General features: G+C 44.8%; 1 protein-coding gene across 1 annotated transcript in view; it reads right to left on the reverse strand.

Annotated features, from left to right (window-relative positions):
* FBXO16 (F-box protein 16) overlaps positions 1–8,242 on the reverse strand; it is a 34,505-nt gene extending 26,263 nt beyond the window's left edge. The window contains exons 1-2 of the mRNA XM_045011124.1: positions 8,147–8,242; positions 5,718–5,753 (exon numbers count right to left, since the gene is read on the reverse strand). Coding sequence (XP_044867059.1) covers positions 5,718–5,753; positions 8,147–8,242 — 132 coding nt within the window. The remainder of the gene's footprint in view (positions 1–5,717; positions 5,754–8,146) is intronic.
* Between the last annotated feature and the right edge of the window lie 11,348 nt (positions 8,243–19,590).

Below are 19,590 nucleotides of genomic sequence, written 5' to 3' on the forward strand. Positions count from 1 at the left end.
ATTATTTTGCCGCCTCAAGCATGGCAGTCAGGCGGCTTTCGGCGGCATCCCTGCGGGACGTCCACTGGTAACACGGATTTGGTGGTGGTTCTGCGGGAGGTTGCCGGTCCCGCGCCTTCGGCATACCCACCGCCAAATTGCCGCTGAAGCCGCGGGACTGGTGGACCTCCCGCAGGCGCGCCGCCGAAGGCAGCCTGACTGCCGCCCTCACGGTGACCAGCAGGCGCCCCCCCCGCAGCTTGCTGCCCCAGGCACGCGCTTGGTGTGCTGGTGCCTATAGCCGCCCCTGACTTCCTGTTGGGAATGACTCAGTCACAGGCAATCCTTGCACTTCATATCAGAAAATTCAAGGTCAGCCCTGTCCCATACAGCAAAAAGTGCCAAAAGTTAGAAAACATGTAAGAAGACCATTCCACAAACAGTTGGGACAGATGGGAGCTTGTAATCATTAGAAATGCAGCATTTAAAGATGGTATTCTAGGCCTGAAATGCTTCTTACCAGATTTTAAACTGATTACTACTCAATCCTGTTCCCTATCAGCAGAAATAACACCTGTTCTCCATGTTTACCCATGAAAGCTTATGCCCAAATAAATCTGTCACCGGACTCCTACCTGCTATCCAAATCAGCTCACTGAGAATGAAGCTTTCTGAGTTGTCTTTGGGGTGCTGCTTGCCCTGTTATGTTCTTAAACCTTTCCAGCATTGAGGACATATTCTCTACTGGCCAAATCCTGAGGTCTTTACTTGCTTTACTTAACTTCAACGGGAATTTGAAGTTCTCACTTAAAGGTGATCTCCAAGGAAACAAATAATAGGTTTGTTGTTTTTTTTTGTTTCTTTGTGATGGATAAGAAAGACTTAACTTACTGTTTTTTACAGCTGGATTTTTATATTAGAAATTCTACCCTGTTTTTCTTGGAAGATTCTATGGATACCTGGAGAACTGGTGGGATTATCATAATAGAGACACATGCAGATGAAACCTGATTAATTTAGAAGGAAAACAATTTATTTTCAGACTGTTTAAAACCGTTGTTTGATTGTTTTTAAGATGTATTTAATTCACTTATGTGAGAATCAGTTGGCAGAAAAGATGCCTTTGTTCAGATTCAATCAGCCTACTCCTTCTCACAAACACATCTCTAAGATCTCCAACAAGTTCTCCAGCAGAACCAGAAAAGGACAGACCTGGCATTCCTGACAGCTCCAAAATAAGGTACAAAACAAGCAGAAAAAGTTCCCACACTTTAAGGTTTTTTTATTCATCATAAAATGCAAAGCAGGTAACCAACCCATTCCCGCCCCCCCCCCCCCCATCTTTGCATATTACCTTTAACTCTAGGGAGATTTTGCCAGAGTACTAAGTAAAAATTGAAGAGGCACCTCACAATTTGCTCCTATAAAAACACGTTCGCTGAGATGATAAAACTGTCAGTCAATGACAATTCCCAATTTTCTATTCAATATAAATAATGAAGACAAAGAGCTAATTAGTTTACTGTCTTCCACACCAGCAGCTCGGTTTGAAGTGATCAGAACAAATTTAGCTCATTCTTTAATGGATCAGGAAGTTTGCTCCTAATTCACTCTTCACATTTTCTCATAATTTTGGAATAAAGTATAACTTCAGTATCCCCAGTTGTCCTAACTGCTTTGTTGTTGGATTTGCCAGCAGACTTCTGTACTTGCATTTTAAATGGATACTCTCCTGACATTAATGCCATATGGTCAGCAGCACAGGAAGCACACAGCTTCTTTTCCAAGGTGATATATTCAGCAGCAGTTAAGCATGCCTAATTTGTCTCTTTTTTCAGTATTAACTGTATAAGAATGACACAACCCTTACCCTTGTTTACCTTTCACCACAGCTCCTCCTCTTGCATTTGATTACATTAATCCAACCAGTTTAACTGGATTTATCTTTGCAAGGTGCTGCACCTTCTCTATTGCTCTACTGCTAAATATTTTTCCTTTTTGTGTGTCTTCTTCCAAGCACTTGAGAGCAAAGACTCCACAAGGACTATGTGATATAACATTATTTTGGATGTTGCACTAGTGAACGTACGGCTGTCTGCCTGTAATTCTGCACATATACAATACCACAGCATGTCAATAGCGATATCACCGAGGAGGACCTTCAGGACCGAAACAGAAGGGTCTCTCTTCACTTGAGCTGAAGGAGAGCTCCTTTCAAGTAGCAAGCTGTTACAGTTCCTCAGGCTAACCATTAGAGGCAGACATGATCGCATGCACATCACTTACTAGCCACAGGAGTTAGAACAGTGATACTCAGACTGAGGCTCGGGAGCCACAAGTGGCTCTTTAATGCACCTCCTGCAGCTTTTTGCAGCACATGATATTAAAAACACTGTGTGATTTAATTATTAATCAGTCTAAGTCACTAACCAATCAGGATGCTTTTACTGTGTTATTAACCAGTTGTAGAATACTTAGTTATTTTGCTGTGAGAATCATAGGTGCCGACTTCACCTCTTTCCCGTGGGTGCTCGACCTCACATCTGCCCCTGGCCCCGACCCTTCCCCAAAGTCCCTGGCCGAACTCTGCCCCCTCCCTGCCAATATTCCAATTCCTTCCCCAAATACCCACCCAGGCCCTGCCTCTTCCCTGTCTCCTCCCCGAGCGCACCACGTTCCCGCTCCTCCCCCTCCCTCCCAGAGCATGCTAACACTGCCAAACAGCTGTTTGGCGGTGGCCGGGCGGGAAACGCTGGGAGGTAGGTGGAGGAGCACAGACGCGGCATGCTCATACGAGGGGGAGGAGGAGGTGGGGCAGGGAGTGAGGGGAGCTTGGCTGCCGGTGTGTGCAGAGCACCCACTAATTTTTCCCCATGGGTGCTCTTTTTCCCCATGGGTGCTCCAGTTACGGAGCACCCACAGAGTCGGCGCCTATGGTGAGAATAATTATATCTCTATGAGCAAGCGTGTGTGCGTGTGTGTAAATGAAACAATTAATTCACACTACTGCGGCTCTTTTGGGTAATGCTGATCGTTAATTTGGTTCCTGAACCACTGAGGTCTGAGTATCACTGAGTTAAAATCACATGCATCCAGGCACTCAAACCTAGGACTGGAATCTCTGGCCACTGTGTCACATTCTAGCAGAGACAACTCTCTCATCTCCTGTGCCAATCACCCCCACTCAACCCCACTGTAAAGACTCATAGACTTTAAGGCCAGAAGGGACCATCATGATCATCTAGTCTAAACTGCACATTGCAGGCCACAGAACCTCACCCGCCCACTCCTGTAATAGACCCCTAACCTCTGGCTGAGTTACTGAAGTCCTTAAATCAAGATTTAAAGACTTCAAGTTACACAGAATACACCATTTACACTAGTTTAAACCTGCAAGTGACCTGTGCCTCGTGCTGCAGATAAAACCCGGGGTCTCTGCCAATCTGACCTGGGGGAAAATTCCTTCCCAACCCCAAATATGGCGATCAGTTAGACCCTGAGCATGTGGGCAAGATCCATCAGCCTGACACTACAGAAAATTCTTTTTTGGTAATTCAGAACCCTCCCCATCTACTCTCCCATCACTGGCCATTGGGGATATTTGCTTTTAATTGCAGTGTAAGCCTACCTTGAGAGGGGGACAAAAGTGGCCTTTTGAATTCTGGAGGTGGCTGGGGACTATTGCTGTGCTACCCATACTTCCCATGGAGCTGTCCAGCAGCATGGAATAATGAGAGCCCAGTGCATTCTGGCCATGTCTCCTCCCAAACCCAAAGTGCTCCAGCCACGCCTCTCACATGTCCTTATGCCATGAGCAGAGCAGGGGGTGGCCTACGTTTTTGTGTTTTACACTCATTTTTCACGGGTGTAAATATTGTTGAAAGGTGCAAGGCAGTGGAGAATCAAGAACAAAGGAACTAAGCACATAAGCAAAGTTACTAACGTATCGTTTGCAGTGTCAGATCCTTAACCTTTCAGAAGATTGCATTGCATTTTGGGAGAAGGAAGCTTTAGTTTTTCAACTTTTACAGCCCATGGCTAGTAATATACGTGCTAAACCGTTTGTACTTTTCCTTTCAGATTTTCTGGGAACATTTTAAAACAGAAACTGCAATTTTCAAGATTCAATTTTTGTGTTTGGCAGTCGTTGAGCTCTGGTGCAAACAACTATTTTTGTACAATCAGAACTTAATTATTTTATTTCCTGAAACTGGAGTACATTCTTTATTATCTAAACATACATGTGCCAAATTGCTACACAAGGCATGTTTCCTGTAATTGTGAACAGTCACAATGAATTTAAATACAAAATATTTGTCCTTAACAGACCAGTTTATTCACAAAAGTTTTTAACACCTGTGACCTTTTAAATTTATATAGCTACACTAGTCAAACAGTGCTATTATGCAAGAATTGGGGATCACAACACAGTGGAGAGAAGCATCATCATCATTTTTATACTTCTATTTGACTTGTATATCTATGGGGCCACATACCCGACACCTATTCTTCTGGCAACATTTTGAAAAAACCATGCAGTTACCATTGAGGATGACAAATATACATAGCTGAATTCATTCTTACTGAATGCTCCTTTCTTGTGTGTTTATTTCTGTTCATCTGGCACAGGATGAACATTACAGGTGCTCTCCCAGAACTGTTCCATTCATTTGATTTTCCCTTACAGGACAGGAAGGGTTCTCCAGTGGTTAGAGTGCTAGTGTGGGACTTGGGGAGAATTGGGTTCAGTTACCTTCTCTGCTACAGACTCTGTACCTCAGTGCCATATCTATAAAATGGGGATCATAGCACTACCCTGACTCACCAGCATCTTGTGAAGATAACACTAAAAGACTGACAGGTAATCACGTAAAAGGGCCATATAACTATCACGGATAAATCACACTTATTATCTATCTATTTCCAGTGTTAAAAAGCCTTCCTGGCCTTTTATAGCACTATCTAAACATCAGTACAGCTATGTTTTAGTCACAGGTACTTTTAATAAAAGTCATGAACAGGTCATGGGCAGTAAACAAAAATAAAAGTAAATACGGGAACCGTGGCCAATGGGAACTGTGGAGGCAGTGCCTGCAGGAGGAGGCAGCATGCAAAGCCACCTGGCCACGCCTCCACCTACGAGCTGAGCAAGGGGGATGTTACCTGAGGGGCTCCCTGGAAATGGCAAGCATCACCCAGAGCCCACCTCACCCCATCCATGCCCCAACCTCCTCCCCCTTCCCACACCCAAACTCTGCTGCTGGTGGGGGATGAGGGCACGGTGCCCCAAGACTGCCCCAGCAGAAGCTGATGCGACTGGCACAGGGGCTGCCTGAGCTGCCCCTGAGCCAGGCGTACTGGCCGCTGCAGAAGTCACGGAGGTCACAGAAAGTCATGGAATCCGTGACTTCTATGACAAACTCGCAGCCTTAAACATCAGACATCTTTGCTGAAGACTTCTTCATAGACTTTTCTTTGGGCTTCCCATCCCATTACAAAACATTCTAAATACTGGGCCAGATTTCTCAAGTTCATGACCCCTCCAAAGTTATGCCAGGAATTAACTTGCTGCTTTATGTTTCACCAGAGGTTCAACAGTACACTCTGTCCATTTCTGACACTTATACCCTGAAAATTAGTCTCATTGTTTGAAATGTGAAATGTGTTTAAAATTCACATCCCGGTCATCTCTTCATTAGTTCTGAAACCAACACATACGTTTAAAGAGAAAACCTTACCCATTTTCCAAGCAAGGCTCTTCTTTCTTCAAATACCTGTTTAAAAAAAAAATCACAGAAACACATAAAGTAGAACACATAGAGGTGATTCAGTATGTCTCAGGGAAAAAACTCCAGCTTGAAAAAGGATCTACGTAGCCTGTAAAACATGAGTCCTCGATACCGCCATCTGGTCCTTGCAGGGAAATTCTTATACCGATATGGAGTCCACAGAAGTCAATAGGATCCACATGGGTCCACGTATTCCATTCACATTGATCAGGACCTTAAAGGGTTCATTTGACAGTTATGCCCTTTATTCATTTTAGGGCTTGTTTTTTTTAGTGAATACAGTGCTCCCGAGAAGCTCCTGGGAGACAGACCTCAAGACCTCTCTTTGTCGCCTCAATAGCTACAGCCAGGCCAGCAGCAGTTCATATTTCCCCACATGGCATTGCCAATGTGCTCCAACCTTACGTCGGAGGGCCCACCCTTAGGGGTAAGAAAATGGCCCATGCCATCCACAGCCTCTGAAGAGACTACCACTCAGAGGCACAATTAGTGGCAAGTGTAGTGGTGGTTTTGTGATGTGGGCATTTATCCACTAGGACACAGACTGAAAGCATCAGACTCTTGCCTCTATCACTCAAGAGAGTGCAGTGGGAAGTAGAGAATACAGTAGCTATTCTGTCGTAAGGATCAAAGAGGAGACGCTCATTCACTCAGCTCACAAGTGCACATTGAAACAGTTACTAACCATAACTAGGAAAATATTATTCATCATTGCAAACTCCAAACATGTTGTTTTGGCAGCCAGCAAGAAAGGCTCCTGCAGAGAAAGACAATATCCGTGCTGACATTTGGTACAGTCCAACTGTCAACCCTAACTCTGTCTCTCTCAGCAGGGGTGGAAAAATGGCATTTCTTTTCTTTGCATGTTTCCAGTTATTATTTGTTTTGTTTTATTTGCACGGGGCACTTGGCAAAATAATAGGCCCTCCAGTAAGCCTTTTATTGGCTCAACTTTGAAAACATTTGCCACAAGAAAATGATATATAGTCAAAGATCTAAGTTTTGGTTTGGAAAATTTAAGTGAAACAGGGGAGTTATTTCATAGCTGAAAGCGATGTTAATGGCCTCTGATCAAAGAAAGATACCGTGTTTGCTTTCAGTACTCTTAGGAATACAGCTGAGCCAACTCTGCCAAGAAGCTCTGCTTACTCCAGACATTTGGAAACAAATTACCAGAAATCAGTATAATTGTCCCCTGGCTTCCCCTCCTCTTCCACATCAGGTTTGAGCTTCTTGTCCTCTCTTTCAAGGCTTTGCATGACTCTGCTTTATCTTTACTCTGATCTCCTCCCACTCCTGTCCCTCACTGCCTTCTTTACTACAAGTCACCATCCTAAGCATCTCTTTTCTCTTCTCCAATCTTTCTACTTTACCTCTTGAGGTTCCTTCCAGCCCCACATTTCTATGAGTCTATCATCAGGATTTCTTCTACTCTGCCCCTCAGGACTCAAAGTCCCTTTCTCTTCTCACTCTGATCCCTTTTAAAAGTGCAGACATGATCAGAAAAATGACTACATAAAAATGGCACTTTCTCTTTTGACAGATCTGCTCCGTGTGTGTACTAAGAGTAGTATCTGTTGGTTTTCGTGGTCATAAATATATTTTTTCTATTTTTCCTGCGTCAGCCCTGCAGAACCAGCACAGGTATGGGAAAGCAGATTATATTCTGGAACGTTATCAAGAGAATTCTTAACTAAATTCTGATGAAAGAATATTACTGGTGATGATGTGTGTGAGAGCCCAGCTGCACTTGCCCCAGATATAGCTGGTAGGGTTTGAAATTAGGGACCAAATTATTTTTACTCATAAACTGGGCACCTCCTTAAGACTTCTAACATATCTGGCACCCTTGGCGGCAATCTCAGCAGAGTAGCCACACACCATGAACCTCTCTGGTCCAAGATGAAGCACACTGATCGTTTGGTGAAGCCTACACTGCCCCTGTCTGTGCTGCACTTGTTCTGTGGCTCAACTGAAGACTTCGGTCCCTAAGGATATCAGTCCAGCACCTTAAACAATTCAAAGACATTTGTAGTTTTAAAGTAACCCAAGTGGCAAGAAAATAGAAGAAAAGACACAGGGAATTCTATTTTGAAAGTTTATGCACAATACAGCATAAATTAATATTACCGGGCTAAATCCTCCAGTCTTTAAACAATTATTACTGATTCCTTACTCAGGCAAAACTCTCAGTGACTTCCATGAGATAAAGGACTTGAAGATTTGGCTCATCCGCAGTAGAAAAATCTACCTTTAAATAATAGGATGGATTCTAACTATGGATTATATCATTCTTGACTGACTTGCATTAAAGTTTCCTCACATGAGTAAGGGAAGCAGGATTTGGCTTATATCTGACTCAGCTGTATGGGACTTACCTTGTCATTCATAAGCTGATGGTTCAGAGGTGTCCATGTGCTCATCTTGGTTTGCAGTTTGGGGCCATCCATGGTTTTGGGAGGTGCAAATGCCATCAGGAATGCAAGATTGCAGGCCACCCTGATATCCTTCTGCAGACGAGGCTACAACAATTAGAATAAAAGACCAGCATTATTTCTGTGATGCCCCATTGCAGATGCTAAAGCACATGTTAGTGACAACCATGAATTTAATCAAGAAGGAATGTAGAAGTGCCATGGCATAGCAATGAGTCAAGTAAAACTCTTCCTCATAAACTTGAACCCTGCAAAGTAAAGTTAACATTTCTTATAGAAAAGGACAATTCTATGGTTTTAGAAGCTTTTATGATAAGATTTACAGATACACAAAAGAATATCAAGACCTTTTTCAATTAAATCCAGTTGGCAAAGCTGAATGAAGAAGAATCACAACACTTGGATGCTCAAATTTACCCTGTGGAAATCCTACAGGCCATTCAGAATCTACCAATATGCACAGCATCAAGCTTATCTATCTTAGGGCATGTCTACACTAAAAACTTAAGTCAACCTATGTTAGGTAATTAATGTGGTGGTTCGTGTCCACTCTGCCCTCCTTCCATCGGTGGTGCATGTCCTCACCAGGAGCTACTCCACCAATTTAAGAGGCGCTGTGGAGGGGGGGCTGAGAGCCTGGACTCTCAGCTCCGAGCATAGCTCCCCCTGGAGCCGGACTCCCCTGGGGCTCCCTGCCCAGGAGCTGCCCCGAGGCTCCCCGCTCCCAGACGGGCTCCCAGGTCTCCACTGGTAGCTTGGGGGCATCCCCTCCAGCTCTCAGCTACCCACTCCCTGCTAGGTGGCTGCTGTGCTCCCAGCAGGGAGCCGGGAGCCCTGGCAGCTGCCGGGCTCCTCATGGGGAGCAGGGAGCCCCAGGGAAGAAGCCCTGCTGAGAAGGAGGAAGCCAGGACCCCAAGGGGCAGCCCAGCCTGGCGCGGAGCCCCATGGGCCCAGCCTGGCTCTAGCTGAAGCCACCCACCCACCCAACTTTCCTGTCAATTTCAGGTTCTAGCATGGAGCTGTGAAATTGACAAGGCAGCCAACAGCCAATGTAAGTAACCCACAATGACACTGTGTCGCTGTAACTACACTGACATAAGCCCTATGCCTCTCCGGAGGTGGAGTTATGATGTCGGTGTAGTAGGGCACTTACATTGGTTTGAGCAAGGCTGTAGTGTGTACACTGACATAATTAGGTCGACATAAGCTGCCTTATGTCAACCTAAGGTTTTGTGTAAACAAGCCACGTAAAAATCAAAAGCAACAGCAAAGTCCCTAGTGGATTTTATGGAATCTCTGGGTTTTCTGCTTGGGTTATTGGTTGAAGGTTTTTTGGTTTATTTGCTTGTTTCAGGCCCACGGGTATATGCAAATATAACACTACAAACCCAGAGATCGAGCTAGGTTTTTATATTGTGCTCATTACGTTAATATCTATATGCACTAATGGCCTGATCCAAAGTCACTAAAGTCAATGGGAGTCTTTCCATTAACTTACCTGGGTTCTGGATCTGGCCTTAATTCAGTTAGGGCTAGATTATAAACTAGGATTCTGCTCCTGGGGAAGACGAGAGGAAGAATTGTATCTCAGAGAGTCACAATCTGAGCAGGGGCAAATGACGGAGTCAGGATGGCCTTAATCCCCTTTTATTTCCTTGAACGTCTGAGTGAAGGCTATGAGAATCTAATCTTTAAGGAAGATTCCATGGAGCTTATGAGAAAAAAATCATTTCAATCCACTAAAAGAAAAAGATCAATTTAAGACCGATGGTGGTACGTAGTTAAAACTGTTGTTCAAAACAATGGTGCAGGAGGATATTTCCAGCACCTTCAACCTGTGGGAAAGGGTAAAGAAATCAAGGGCCTCCAGTCTCTATACACTGTGTTTAAAAGAGGGCTCAGAAGGAGAAAATCCCTCTGCATCTTTACCTGCTTTTTTGGAGGAAACCTTACCCATGTAAATGGGATCCTTTGCTGACAACAGACAGGGCTAGTCCTTCAATTGCAACTATAGTAAATTTATGATGCCCCACCCAACTCAGCAAGATTCTTAAGCACATAGCTAATTTTAAGCATGTGAATGGTCTCATTTACTTTAATGGGACTATTTAAGTGCTTAACATTAGGCATGTGCTTAAGAATACAGCTGGATCAGGGCCTTAGACTTCAAAACTTCTGGGGTAGTGGCTGTTCTTTATTTTATATGTCTACAGCAGCCAGCACAATGGGACCCTCAAGCCTGACTAGGTCTCTGTATGATACTGTCATACTGCTACTGCTAACAAATAAATCAAGTGGGTCTTTCCAATCAGGAATTATGTTGAATGATTTCCCTTGTTTTTCGATCAGTGAATGACCAAAAGAGGTTTTGCAAGAATCAGGAAGCAAATAAGTTTTTTTCCCCAAGCTCCTGACGCTGCAGAGAAAACAAGCTGCAAAGATTTAATCTCCTTAAAGACAAATGTAATAACATTGGAGATACTTTTGCACTATTTTCCCTACTGGGTTATACATCATTTTAAGAAACATAAATGCTTACATTTAAACTAGCAGAATGGGATTCAAAATGGTTAAGAATTGAATGAAAGCTCCTATCTTCCTGCATTTTAGTGGATTTGTTTTTGGATGTTTGTATTGATTCTGTGGCTTATGGCACTGGGGTTTTTTTTACAACAATTGGAGACCTGAGGTCAAATGTGTCACTGCACTATGTTTTTTTTATTAATTCTCTCTTTTGTGGCACCAAACAAATGTCATCTCTACTGGTCTAAACTGTAGTGTCTTTATACAAATATTTGTCCAAATACGTGAAAAGCTTTCTCTTTATCCTAAATCCTGTAACAGGCTTTAATGGGTCTGCATAAGAGCCCATCCCCCAGGAGCCAGTGGCAGGATTGTAGTCTTAGATTCTAACATTCTGAAAATTGAATAATTTCTTTTAAATGAAGTGACATTAAAAATGTCTGAAGTCCTTAATATGGTTATCGGGTGCCTGTTCTGTAAATATTTCAGTATGTTTATTTTAAAGCTTTCATGATGGCAGGATGATTTAGGACTTGTGGAACAAAAGAAAAGCTAACTCTGATACAGTATATATTGCTATCCTGCCATAACTCCAACTACTACAAAAACCTTCAGCAAACACCTTTGTATAACACTTTGCCAATACAAACACGCTCTGAGGCTCACAAGAAAAACCTTACGGAAAACCCAGTCCTGCAGTCTATCCAGTCAAGATTCCCTTCTTTGCTTCTGAAAATGTGGCAGGATCAGCCCCAGCAGATCACCCTTTCCTTGTATTTTTCTATTTCTTTACAAATATGATGGAAGCAGAGGAGTGAAGAGAACCGGTAAAACATACACACTTCCTGTCCTCGCTATCTTTTGATGCAATATGGTTTAATAGCTAGATCAGGAGACCCTCTGATAGGACTCCTAGTTCCTGGTTTCTTTTTAGTGTGGAGTTTCTTAAAGCAGTTATGTAACTAGATGACAGGTTGCAAAGTCAAGCACTCCAAAGTGTCTGTGTAACCTTAATTTGGCTTCCTTGTGCATTGCACTGATATAGTTTTAACCTACATGATAACATAATATTTTTTCTACAGCAGCCTGGCCTCATCCAGTGCATAGGAAGGACAGTGCTTACAATAACACTGCAGGCTGATGAAGCAGTTCAGTACAAAACAAAACAAAAAAACAGGTTCAGGCAGTCATGTTCCTGTTCTGAGAGAGAAGTTAGTATCAAAGCATCAAAACAAAAACAAAAATAATCCCAACCCTGGTTTCACAGATGACTGCCTTCTTTCTACACAGGCTCTTCTTTCATAGAATCATAGAATATTAGGGTTGGAAGAGACCTCAGGAGGTCATCTAGTCGAATCCCCTGCTCAAAGCAGGACCAACACTAACTAAATCATCCCAGCCAGGGCTCTAGCTGGGCCTTAAAAACCTCTAAGGATGGACATTCCACCACCACCCTAGGTGACCCATTCCAGTGCTTCACCACCCTCCTAGTGAAATAGTGTTTCCTAATATCCAGTCTAGACCTCCCCCACTGCAACCAGGGGCGGCTCTAGAAATCAGGCTGCCCCAAGCAGCGCGGTGCGCTGCGCCGCCCTTCCCCGGTCCTGCGGCGGGTCCCCTCTTCCCGCGGCTCCGGTTAAGCTCCCGCAGGCATGCCTGCGGGAGCTCAACCGGAGCCGCGGGAAGAGGGGACCCGCCGCAGTCATGCCTGCGGGAGGTCCAGCCGAGCCGCAGGACGAGCGCCCCCTCCGCAGTCATGCCTGCGGCAGGTCCACTCGTCCCGGGGCTCCGGTGGACCTCCCGCAGGCATGACTGCGGCAGGTCCGCCAGCCCAGCCTCCCGCCCTCCCCGGCGGCAGGGGACGCCCCCTACATTTTGCCGCCCTAGGCACCAGCTTGTTTTGCTGGTGCCTAGAGCCGCCCCTGACTGCAACTTGAGACCATTGCTTCTTGTTCTGTCATCTGCCACCACTGAGAACAGCCTAGCACCATCCTCTTTGGAACCCCCCCTTCAGGTAGTTGAAGGCTGCTATCAAATCTTCCCTCACTCTTCTCTTCTGTAGATAAAATAACCCCAGTTCCCTCTGCATCTCCTCATAAGTCATGTGCCCCATCCCCCTAAGCATTTCCGTTGCCCTCTGCTCTTTCCAATCTGTCCACATCCCTTCTGTAGTGGGGGGACCAAAACCGAACATAATACTCCAGGTGTGGCCTCACCAGTGCCAAATAGAGGGAAATAATCACTTCCCTCGATCTGCTGGCAGTGCTCCTACTAATACAGCCCAATATGCCGTTGGCCTTCTTGGCAACAAGGGCACACTGCTGACTCAGATCCAGCTTCTCATCCACTGTAATCCCCAGGTCCTTTTCTGCAGAACTGCCGCTTAGCCAGTTGGCCCTCAGCCTGTAGTGGTGCATGGGATTCTTCCTTCCTAAGTGCAGGACTCTGCGCTTGTCCTTGTTGAACCTCATTAGATTTCTTTTGGCCCAATCCTCCAATTTGTCTGGGTCACTTTGGACCCTATCCCTACCCTCCAGCATATCTACTTCTCCCCACAGCTTAGTGTCATGTGCAAACTTGCTGAGGGTGCAATTCATCCCATCATCCAGATCATTAATAAAGATGTTGATCAAAAAAACCGACCCTAGGACCAACCGCTGGGGCACTGCGCTTGATACTGGCTGCCAGCTAGACATCGAGCAGTTGATCACTACCTGTTGAGCCCGACAATCTAGCCAGCTTTCTATCCACCTTATAGTCCATTCATCCAATCCATACTTCTTTAACTTGCTGGCAAGAATACTGTGGGAAACCATATTAAAAGCTTTGCTAAAGTCAAGATATATCACATCCACTGCTTTCCCCATTCCACAGAGCCAGTTATCTCATCACAGAAGGCAATTAGGTTGGTCAGGCATGACTTGCCCTTGGTGAATCCATGTTGACTGTTCCTGATCACCTTCCTCTCCTCCAAGTGCTTCAAAATGGATTCCTTGAGGACTTGCTCCATGATTTTGCCAGGGACTAAAGTGAGGCTGACCAGTCTGTAGTTCCCCAGGTTCTCTTTCTTCTCTTTTTTAAATACGGGCACTATATTTGCCTTTTTCCAATTGTCCGGGACCTCCCCTGATCGCCATGAATTTTCAAAGATGATGGTCAATGGCTCTGAAATCACATCAGCCAACTCTCTCAGCACCCTTTTCAGTTCCTTAAACAGCTGCTTTTATGATCCCTCCCTTAAGTACCTGTGTAAACCTGAGTTGGGAATGCCTCATCATACAGGGAGAAGATAGTATTAATTGAAAGTAAACAGAGCCCTGCAAAGCAACAGATAATCATCTTAAACCTCCACAGTGCATCGTCTGCACCAACCACAATCACCTCCTAGCATTACATTACTGCACTCCCAAGCATAGATACAAATATTAGTGGCTTCCAGCTTCAAATTGCTGCACTGCACCCCTCTAATAGCCCTGGTCTCTGGCTGTTCAAATTCAGTCCTGAGTGAAGCTTTCACCCTTCCCTTCAGAAATATTATGGAGAGTACAGCACATGGCTATAAGCATAGGAATATTGTCATCGGCCAGGTCCAGCTTCCCATATAGGCAGTGCCAGCGGGCCTTTAAACAGCCAAAAGCACACTCAACAGTCATTCTGCACTTGCTCAGCCAGTTGTTGAACCGCTCCTTGCTGCTGTCAAGATGCCCCGTGTATGGCTTCATACTTCATAAGTGATGGTGTTAAGGGGTAGGTGGCATCTCCCAGGATCACAATGGGCATTTCAACTTCCCCTACAGTGATCTGGTCTGGGAAGAAAGTCCCTGCTTGCAGCTTCCTGAACAGGCCAGTGTTACAAAAGATGCATGCCTCATGCACCTTTCTGGACCAGCCTGCGTTAATGTCCATGAAACGTCCACAAGCACCTGAAGAACCATAGAGAAATACCTTTTCCAATTAAGGTACTCAGTGCCTAGGTGGTCTGGTGCCAGAATTGGAATATGCGTGCTGTGACGGGTTAGATCACAGAGCCCCCTTGGGAGCTGCCAACTGATGTGCCAAGACTACTTCTGCCCCTGCTTTCCTGCCCTGGCAGCTTAGGACTTCAGTGCCCTGCCTGGTTTGAGCCAGACTCGCTAGCCTGCTGCAAACCAAGACCCAGGTCTGAACCACATGCCCTAACAGCTGTAGGCTTGACTGAAAGCAGCTTACAGAAGTGTTCTTGTCTTTAACACTCAGCTGTCCAACTCCCAATGGGTTTCCACACCCCAAATAAATCCATTTTACCCTGTATAAAGCTTATACAGGGTAAACTCATAAATTGTTCGCCATCTATAACACTGATAGAAAGATATGCACAGGTGTTTGCAACCCCAGGTATTAATACATACCCTTGGTTAATAAGTAAAAAGTGATTTTATTAAATATAGAAGGTAGGATTTAAGTGGTTCCAAGTAGTCACAGACAGAACAAAGTGAATTACCAAGCAAAATAAAGTAAAACACGCAAGTCTATGTCTAATACATTAAGAAACTGAATAGAGATAAGATTTCACCCTCAGAGATGTTTCAATATGTTTCTTTCACAGACTGGACGCCTTCCTAGTCTAGTGGTATGAAAGGATTGGTTCAAAAAGTGCATTCTGGGATGTAGCTATAAAACAGCGTCGGATATTCCACCGTGAGACGGGGACAGCTCCCAAGGTTCCCACCCAGAACACCTATAATTTCACTACCGACACTTGCTGGGGTAGGATGCTTTGCTCTGCAAGTGTTCAGTAACACAGACTCTCTTATTGCTTTTATTTGATTCTCTAACCGTTTTTTTCTTTGCCCTGTGCTTATTTTTTCCTCTCTTTCTATTCTTTAAAAATCATCTCCCCAAATCTTTCTTTTTTTAATCTTTCTTTCTATTTTTCAACCTTTTTCTCTAAATGTGGCCAAACACAAGATGAAACAAGCCCCCTATTCAAACATGAAAAATAAAAAAAAATCTTTTTCAGAATGAACAACGGCACCAAACCGCGACACCAACGGAAAAAGATGGCAGGACACAAGCCCAAAATGGGGTGTGGAAACCTGTCAAAAGTACATGGTGAGAATGCTATCGAGGTATATACTACTTAGGCAATTGAACACTTTTCCATTGCTGTACTCATGTATTAAATCAGCAGGGCTAGAAACAGACTGTACATATTAGCAGCAAACTCCGTTGGTACCCCACATATGGATCCCTGCTGCTCTACTACATCCTGCCCCAGGATACAGTGAGGTGGGAGGAAAAGGTAGGTCCTCTAGGCCTTCCTAGAAAAGCCCACTTGAACAGCCATCTGGAAGCCACAGAGACCTGTTCCTCCAAGGGCTAGAAGGTCTAGTGACAGCCAATCAGAGCCCAGCAAGCTCAGATAAAAGCAGCTGCAGTCCTTTAGCAGGTCAGTTTTTGGGCAGGAACAAAGGAGTGGGAGTTCTTCTTTGGCTGCAGGAGCCGCACAAATAAGTAAAGCTTATGGTAGGCTGAACTCACAGAGAGATTGCAGAGAGAGAAGCCCCTGAGGATGCTGGTGCTGAGATAGGGCTGGAGATAAAAGGGCCTTGTAGGAAGAGACCAAGACAAGTATGTGGCTGCTGTGTCTAGGGTCCCTGGTTGGGACCCCCAGTAGAGTACAGGATGGGTTCCCTTACTGATCACAGTTTAAATGGTGTAAGCCCCAAGAAGGGGCAGGCCTTAGTTAGAATTAACTAATTCTTAGTTGAAGCAGAATTTAAAAGGCTCATAGCCAGGGCGGAAGACTCTAGGGAGGGCAAACAGATTATTAGTTATTGACCTCTGTACTACCCCAGAAGGGGTTCATCTGGACTTTGTGACTTGGGTGGAGGGCTGAGCCACTGAAGTCCTGCCAACCAATGTTGACAACCTATATGGGCTGCCAGAAGTGGGAAAAGGACTGCAGTACCACACCCAGCTTGACAGGTGAGGGTTACCCTTGTTGTCCCCGAGGCATTTCCTGAGTTGCTGTACCTTTATCAACTCTCTTCTTTGGTTCTTTCTGGGTCACTAAGACTTCTCTTTGACTAGGCAACATTTCTTCCCCATGATGTCCAGCACCAGTCCAGTGGAGATTGGCTCTTGCAATGGTTCCTTCACAATTCAGTCAGTTAATGAATCTTTGTACAGTGCTTTGAAGGTTAAATGGGCCATACAAGTACTAAGGATTATTATGGATAGCCAGGGGTAACATTAATTATATGGGTAATATGCTTGGTGCTCCTTAGAATCCAGAACTATATTGGTATATGTGCTCCTTTGAGATAAGAATCAAACAGACAAATCCTAGTGTTCTATAACATGATTTTATTGTATGCATCCGAAGAAGTGAGCTGTAGCTCACAAAAGCTCATGCTGAAATAAATTTGTTAGTCTCTAAGGTGCCACATTACTCCTGTTCTTTTTGTGGATACAGACTAACACGGCTACTACTCTGAAACCTATGATTTTATTGGTTGCTTCATGATACAGTTGTGCACTCCTAGCAAATGGAGTTGTTTATTACAGCAGAATGATTTCATTCCCCCTGATCCAATTCCCATTAAAGACAACAAAGACTTTCTGTTATTTCAATAGGAGCTGGGTCAAACCCTTTGTTTTAAAAAATAATTTGAATGCATTTAAGAAAGATTAATGCTATGTATGATCAGATCATATTAACTAAGGCATTAAACTCATTTCCTTTAGCTATGTTAATCTAGGCTTAACCCTCTGGAATACCATTCCCGGGCCTTCGCCTTCTGCAAATCATAGTCAGAATAAGTCTTGCAGAGGCACTGTTTTATTAAGCCTTCCTGGCTCATCAGAGACTCATGTACCCACAGGTTTAAAAACACATGTTACATAGAAATAATTTAACGATCATAATCCACATGATGGTATAAATGTGACTTTTACCTGGAATGAACTAACCAAACTGTAAGGCTTAGAAAGGAAGAGAGGACTGCTTGTAAATGATCATCCTGGGAGTCAACAGTAGTTAATTCACATATACACCTCTACCTCGATATAACGCTGTTCTCGGGAGCCAAAAAATCTTACCACATTATAGGTGAAACCGCATTATGTCAAACTTGCTTTGATCCACCGGAGTGCGCAGCCCCGCCCCCCCCCCCCACCCCAGAGCACTGCTTTACCACGTCATATCCAAATTTGTGTTATATCGGGTCACATTATATCGAGGTAGAGGTGTACTGTCGTCTGTGGATTTCAACTGTTGCAAACCATAGTAATAGAAAGGTGAGCCAGAGAGATTAGAGTATATAGACCAAAAAGAACAAAGTATATGAGAAAAGCAACAAAGAGTCCCGTGGCACCTTATAGACTAACTAAGTATATGAGACTCAGCATGAGAAACTGCAAGAGGACTGATCTGGGGAAAAATCATTTGAAACAGAGAGAGAAACCTAGAAAGCAGTTGAGTGGCTGGGCAGCAAAATAAGTACAAGTTTGATCTTCTTGCTGCTGCATCTCATTGCAAGGTGCTGTGTTCCACTAGTGTCCCCTCTGCCAACAACTACCCTAAGGCATTAACACCCTTCAGTACTCCAGAGTTGACACCCTCACACCCCCAGTGGTCTCAATACCTGTGAGAGCCCCATGCCCTATATTATCAATACCCCCTTCCACTCAAGGCACTGATACCCTGCTCAAGGCACTGATATCCCCAGATCTACTCCCCATAGCATTGATTGTCTCTGTGCTTCCTGGTTGAAATGATCCCCCCAGGGCCTCCATGACATCAGTCCCTCCCACAGCCTCTACCTGTGACCTACAGCTTTAATGCCCCCAAACACGGTACACTGATATCTCCTGAGCCTCCACAGAAGTGATACCCCACCACCACCCCATGCTCCCTGCACTGTGAGGCTTTGATACCACCAGGGCTCCCTGCACCCTGTGGCATTAATAGCCCTGCAGCCCTCTTCCCTCCCCGCTGCATGAAGTTGGCGGTGAAACTCCCCCGTTGCCCCCTGTTCTCTGCAGCATCAGTAGTCTTGCATACAGCCCCATAGAGTCGATACTCCCTACTGCCCTGCAGTATCTATATCCCCTTTGCTTCCCACAACATTGATAGCCTCTAGTCATAGAATCATAGAATCTCAGGGTTGGAAGGGACCTCAGGAAGTCATCTAGTCCAACCCACTGCTCAAAGCAGGACCAAACCCAACTAAATCATCCCAGCCAGGGCTTTGTCAAGCCTGACCTTAAAAACCTCTAAGGAAGGAGATTCCACCACCTCCCTAGGTAACCCATTCCAGTTCTTCACCACCCTACTAGTGAAAAAGTTTTTCCTAATATCCAACCTAAACCTCCCCCTCTGCAACTTGAGACCATTACTCCTTGTTCTGGCATCTTCTACCACTGAGAACAGTCTAGATCCATCCTCTTTGGAACCCCCTTTCAGGTAGTTGAAAGCAGCTATCAAATCCCCCCTCATTCTTCTCTTCTGCAGGCTAAACAATCCCAGTTCCCTCAGCCTCTCCTCATAAGTCATGTGCTCCAGCCCCCTAATCATTTTTGTTGCCCTCCGCTGGACTCTCTCCAATTTATCCACATCCTTCTTGTAGTGTGGGGCCCAAAACTGGACACAGTACTCCAGATGAGGCCTCACCAGTGCTGAATAGAGGGGAATGATCACTTCCCTTGATCTGCTGGAAATGCCCCTACTTATACAACCCAAAATGCCATTAGCCTTCTTGGCAACAAGGGCACACTGTTGACTCATATTCAGCTTTTCGTCCACCGTAACCCCTAGGTCCTTTTCTGCAGAACTGCTGCCCAGCCATTCACTCCCTAGTCTGTAGCAGTGCATGGGATCC

Source organism: Mauremys mutica, chromosome 3 (genome assembly GCF_020497125.1).
Source record: "Mauremys mutica isolate MM-2020 ecotype Southern chromosome 3, ASM2049712v1, whole genome shotgun sequence".
NCBI lineage: Eukaryota > Metazoa > Chordata > Testudines > Geoemydidae > Mauremys > Mauremys mutica.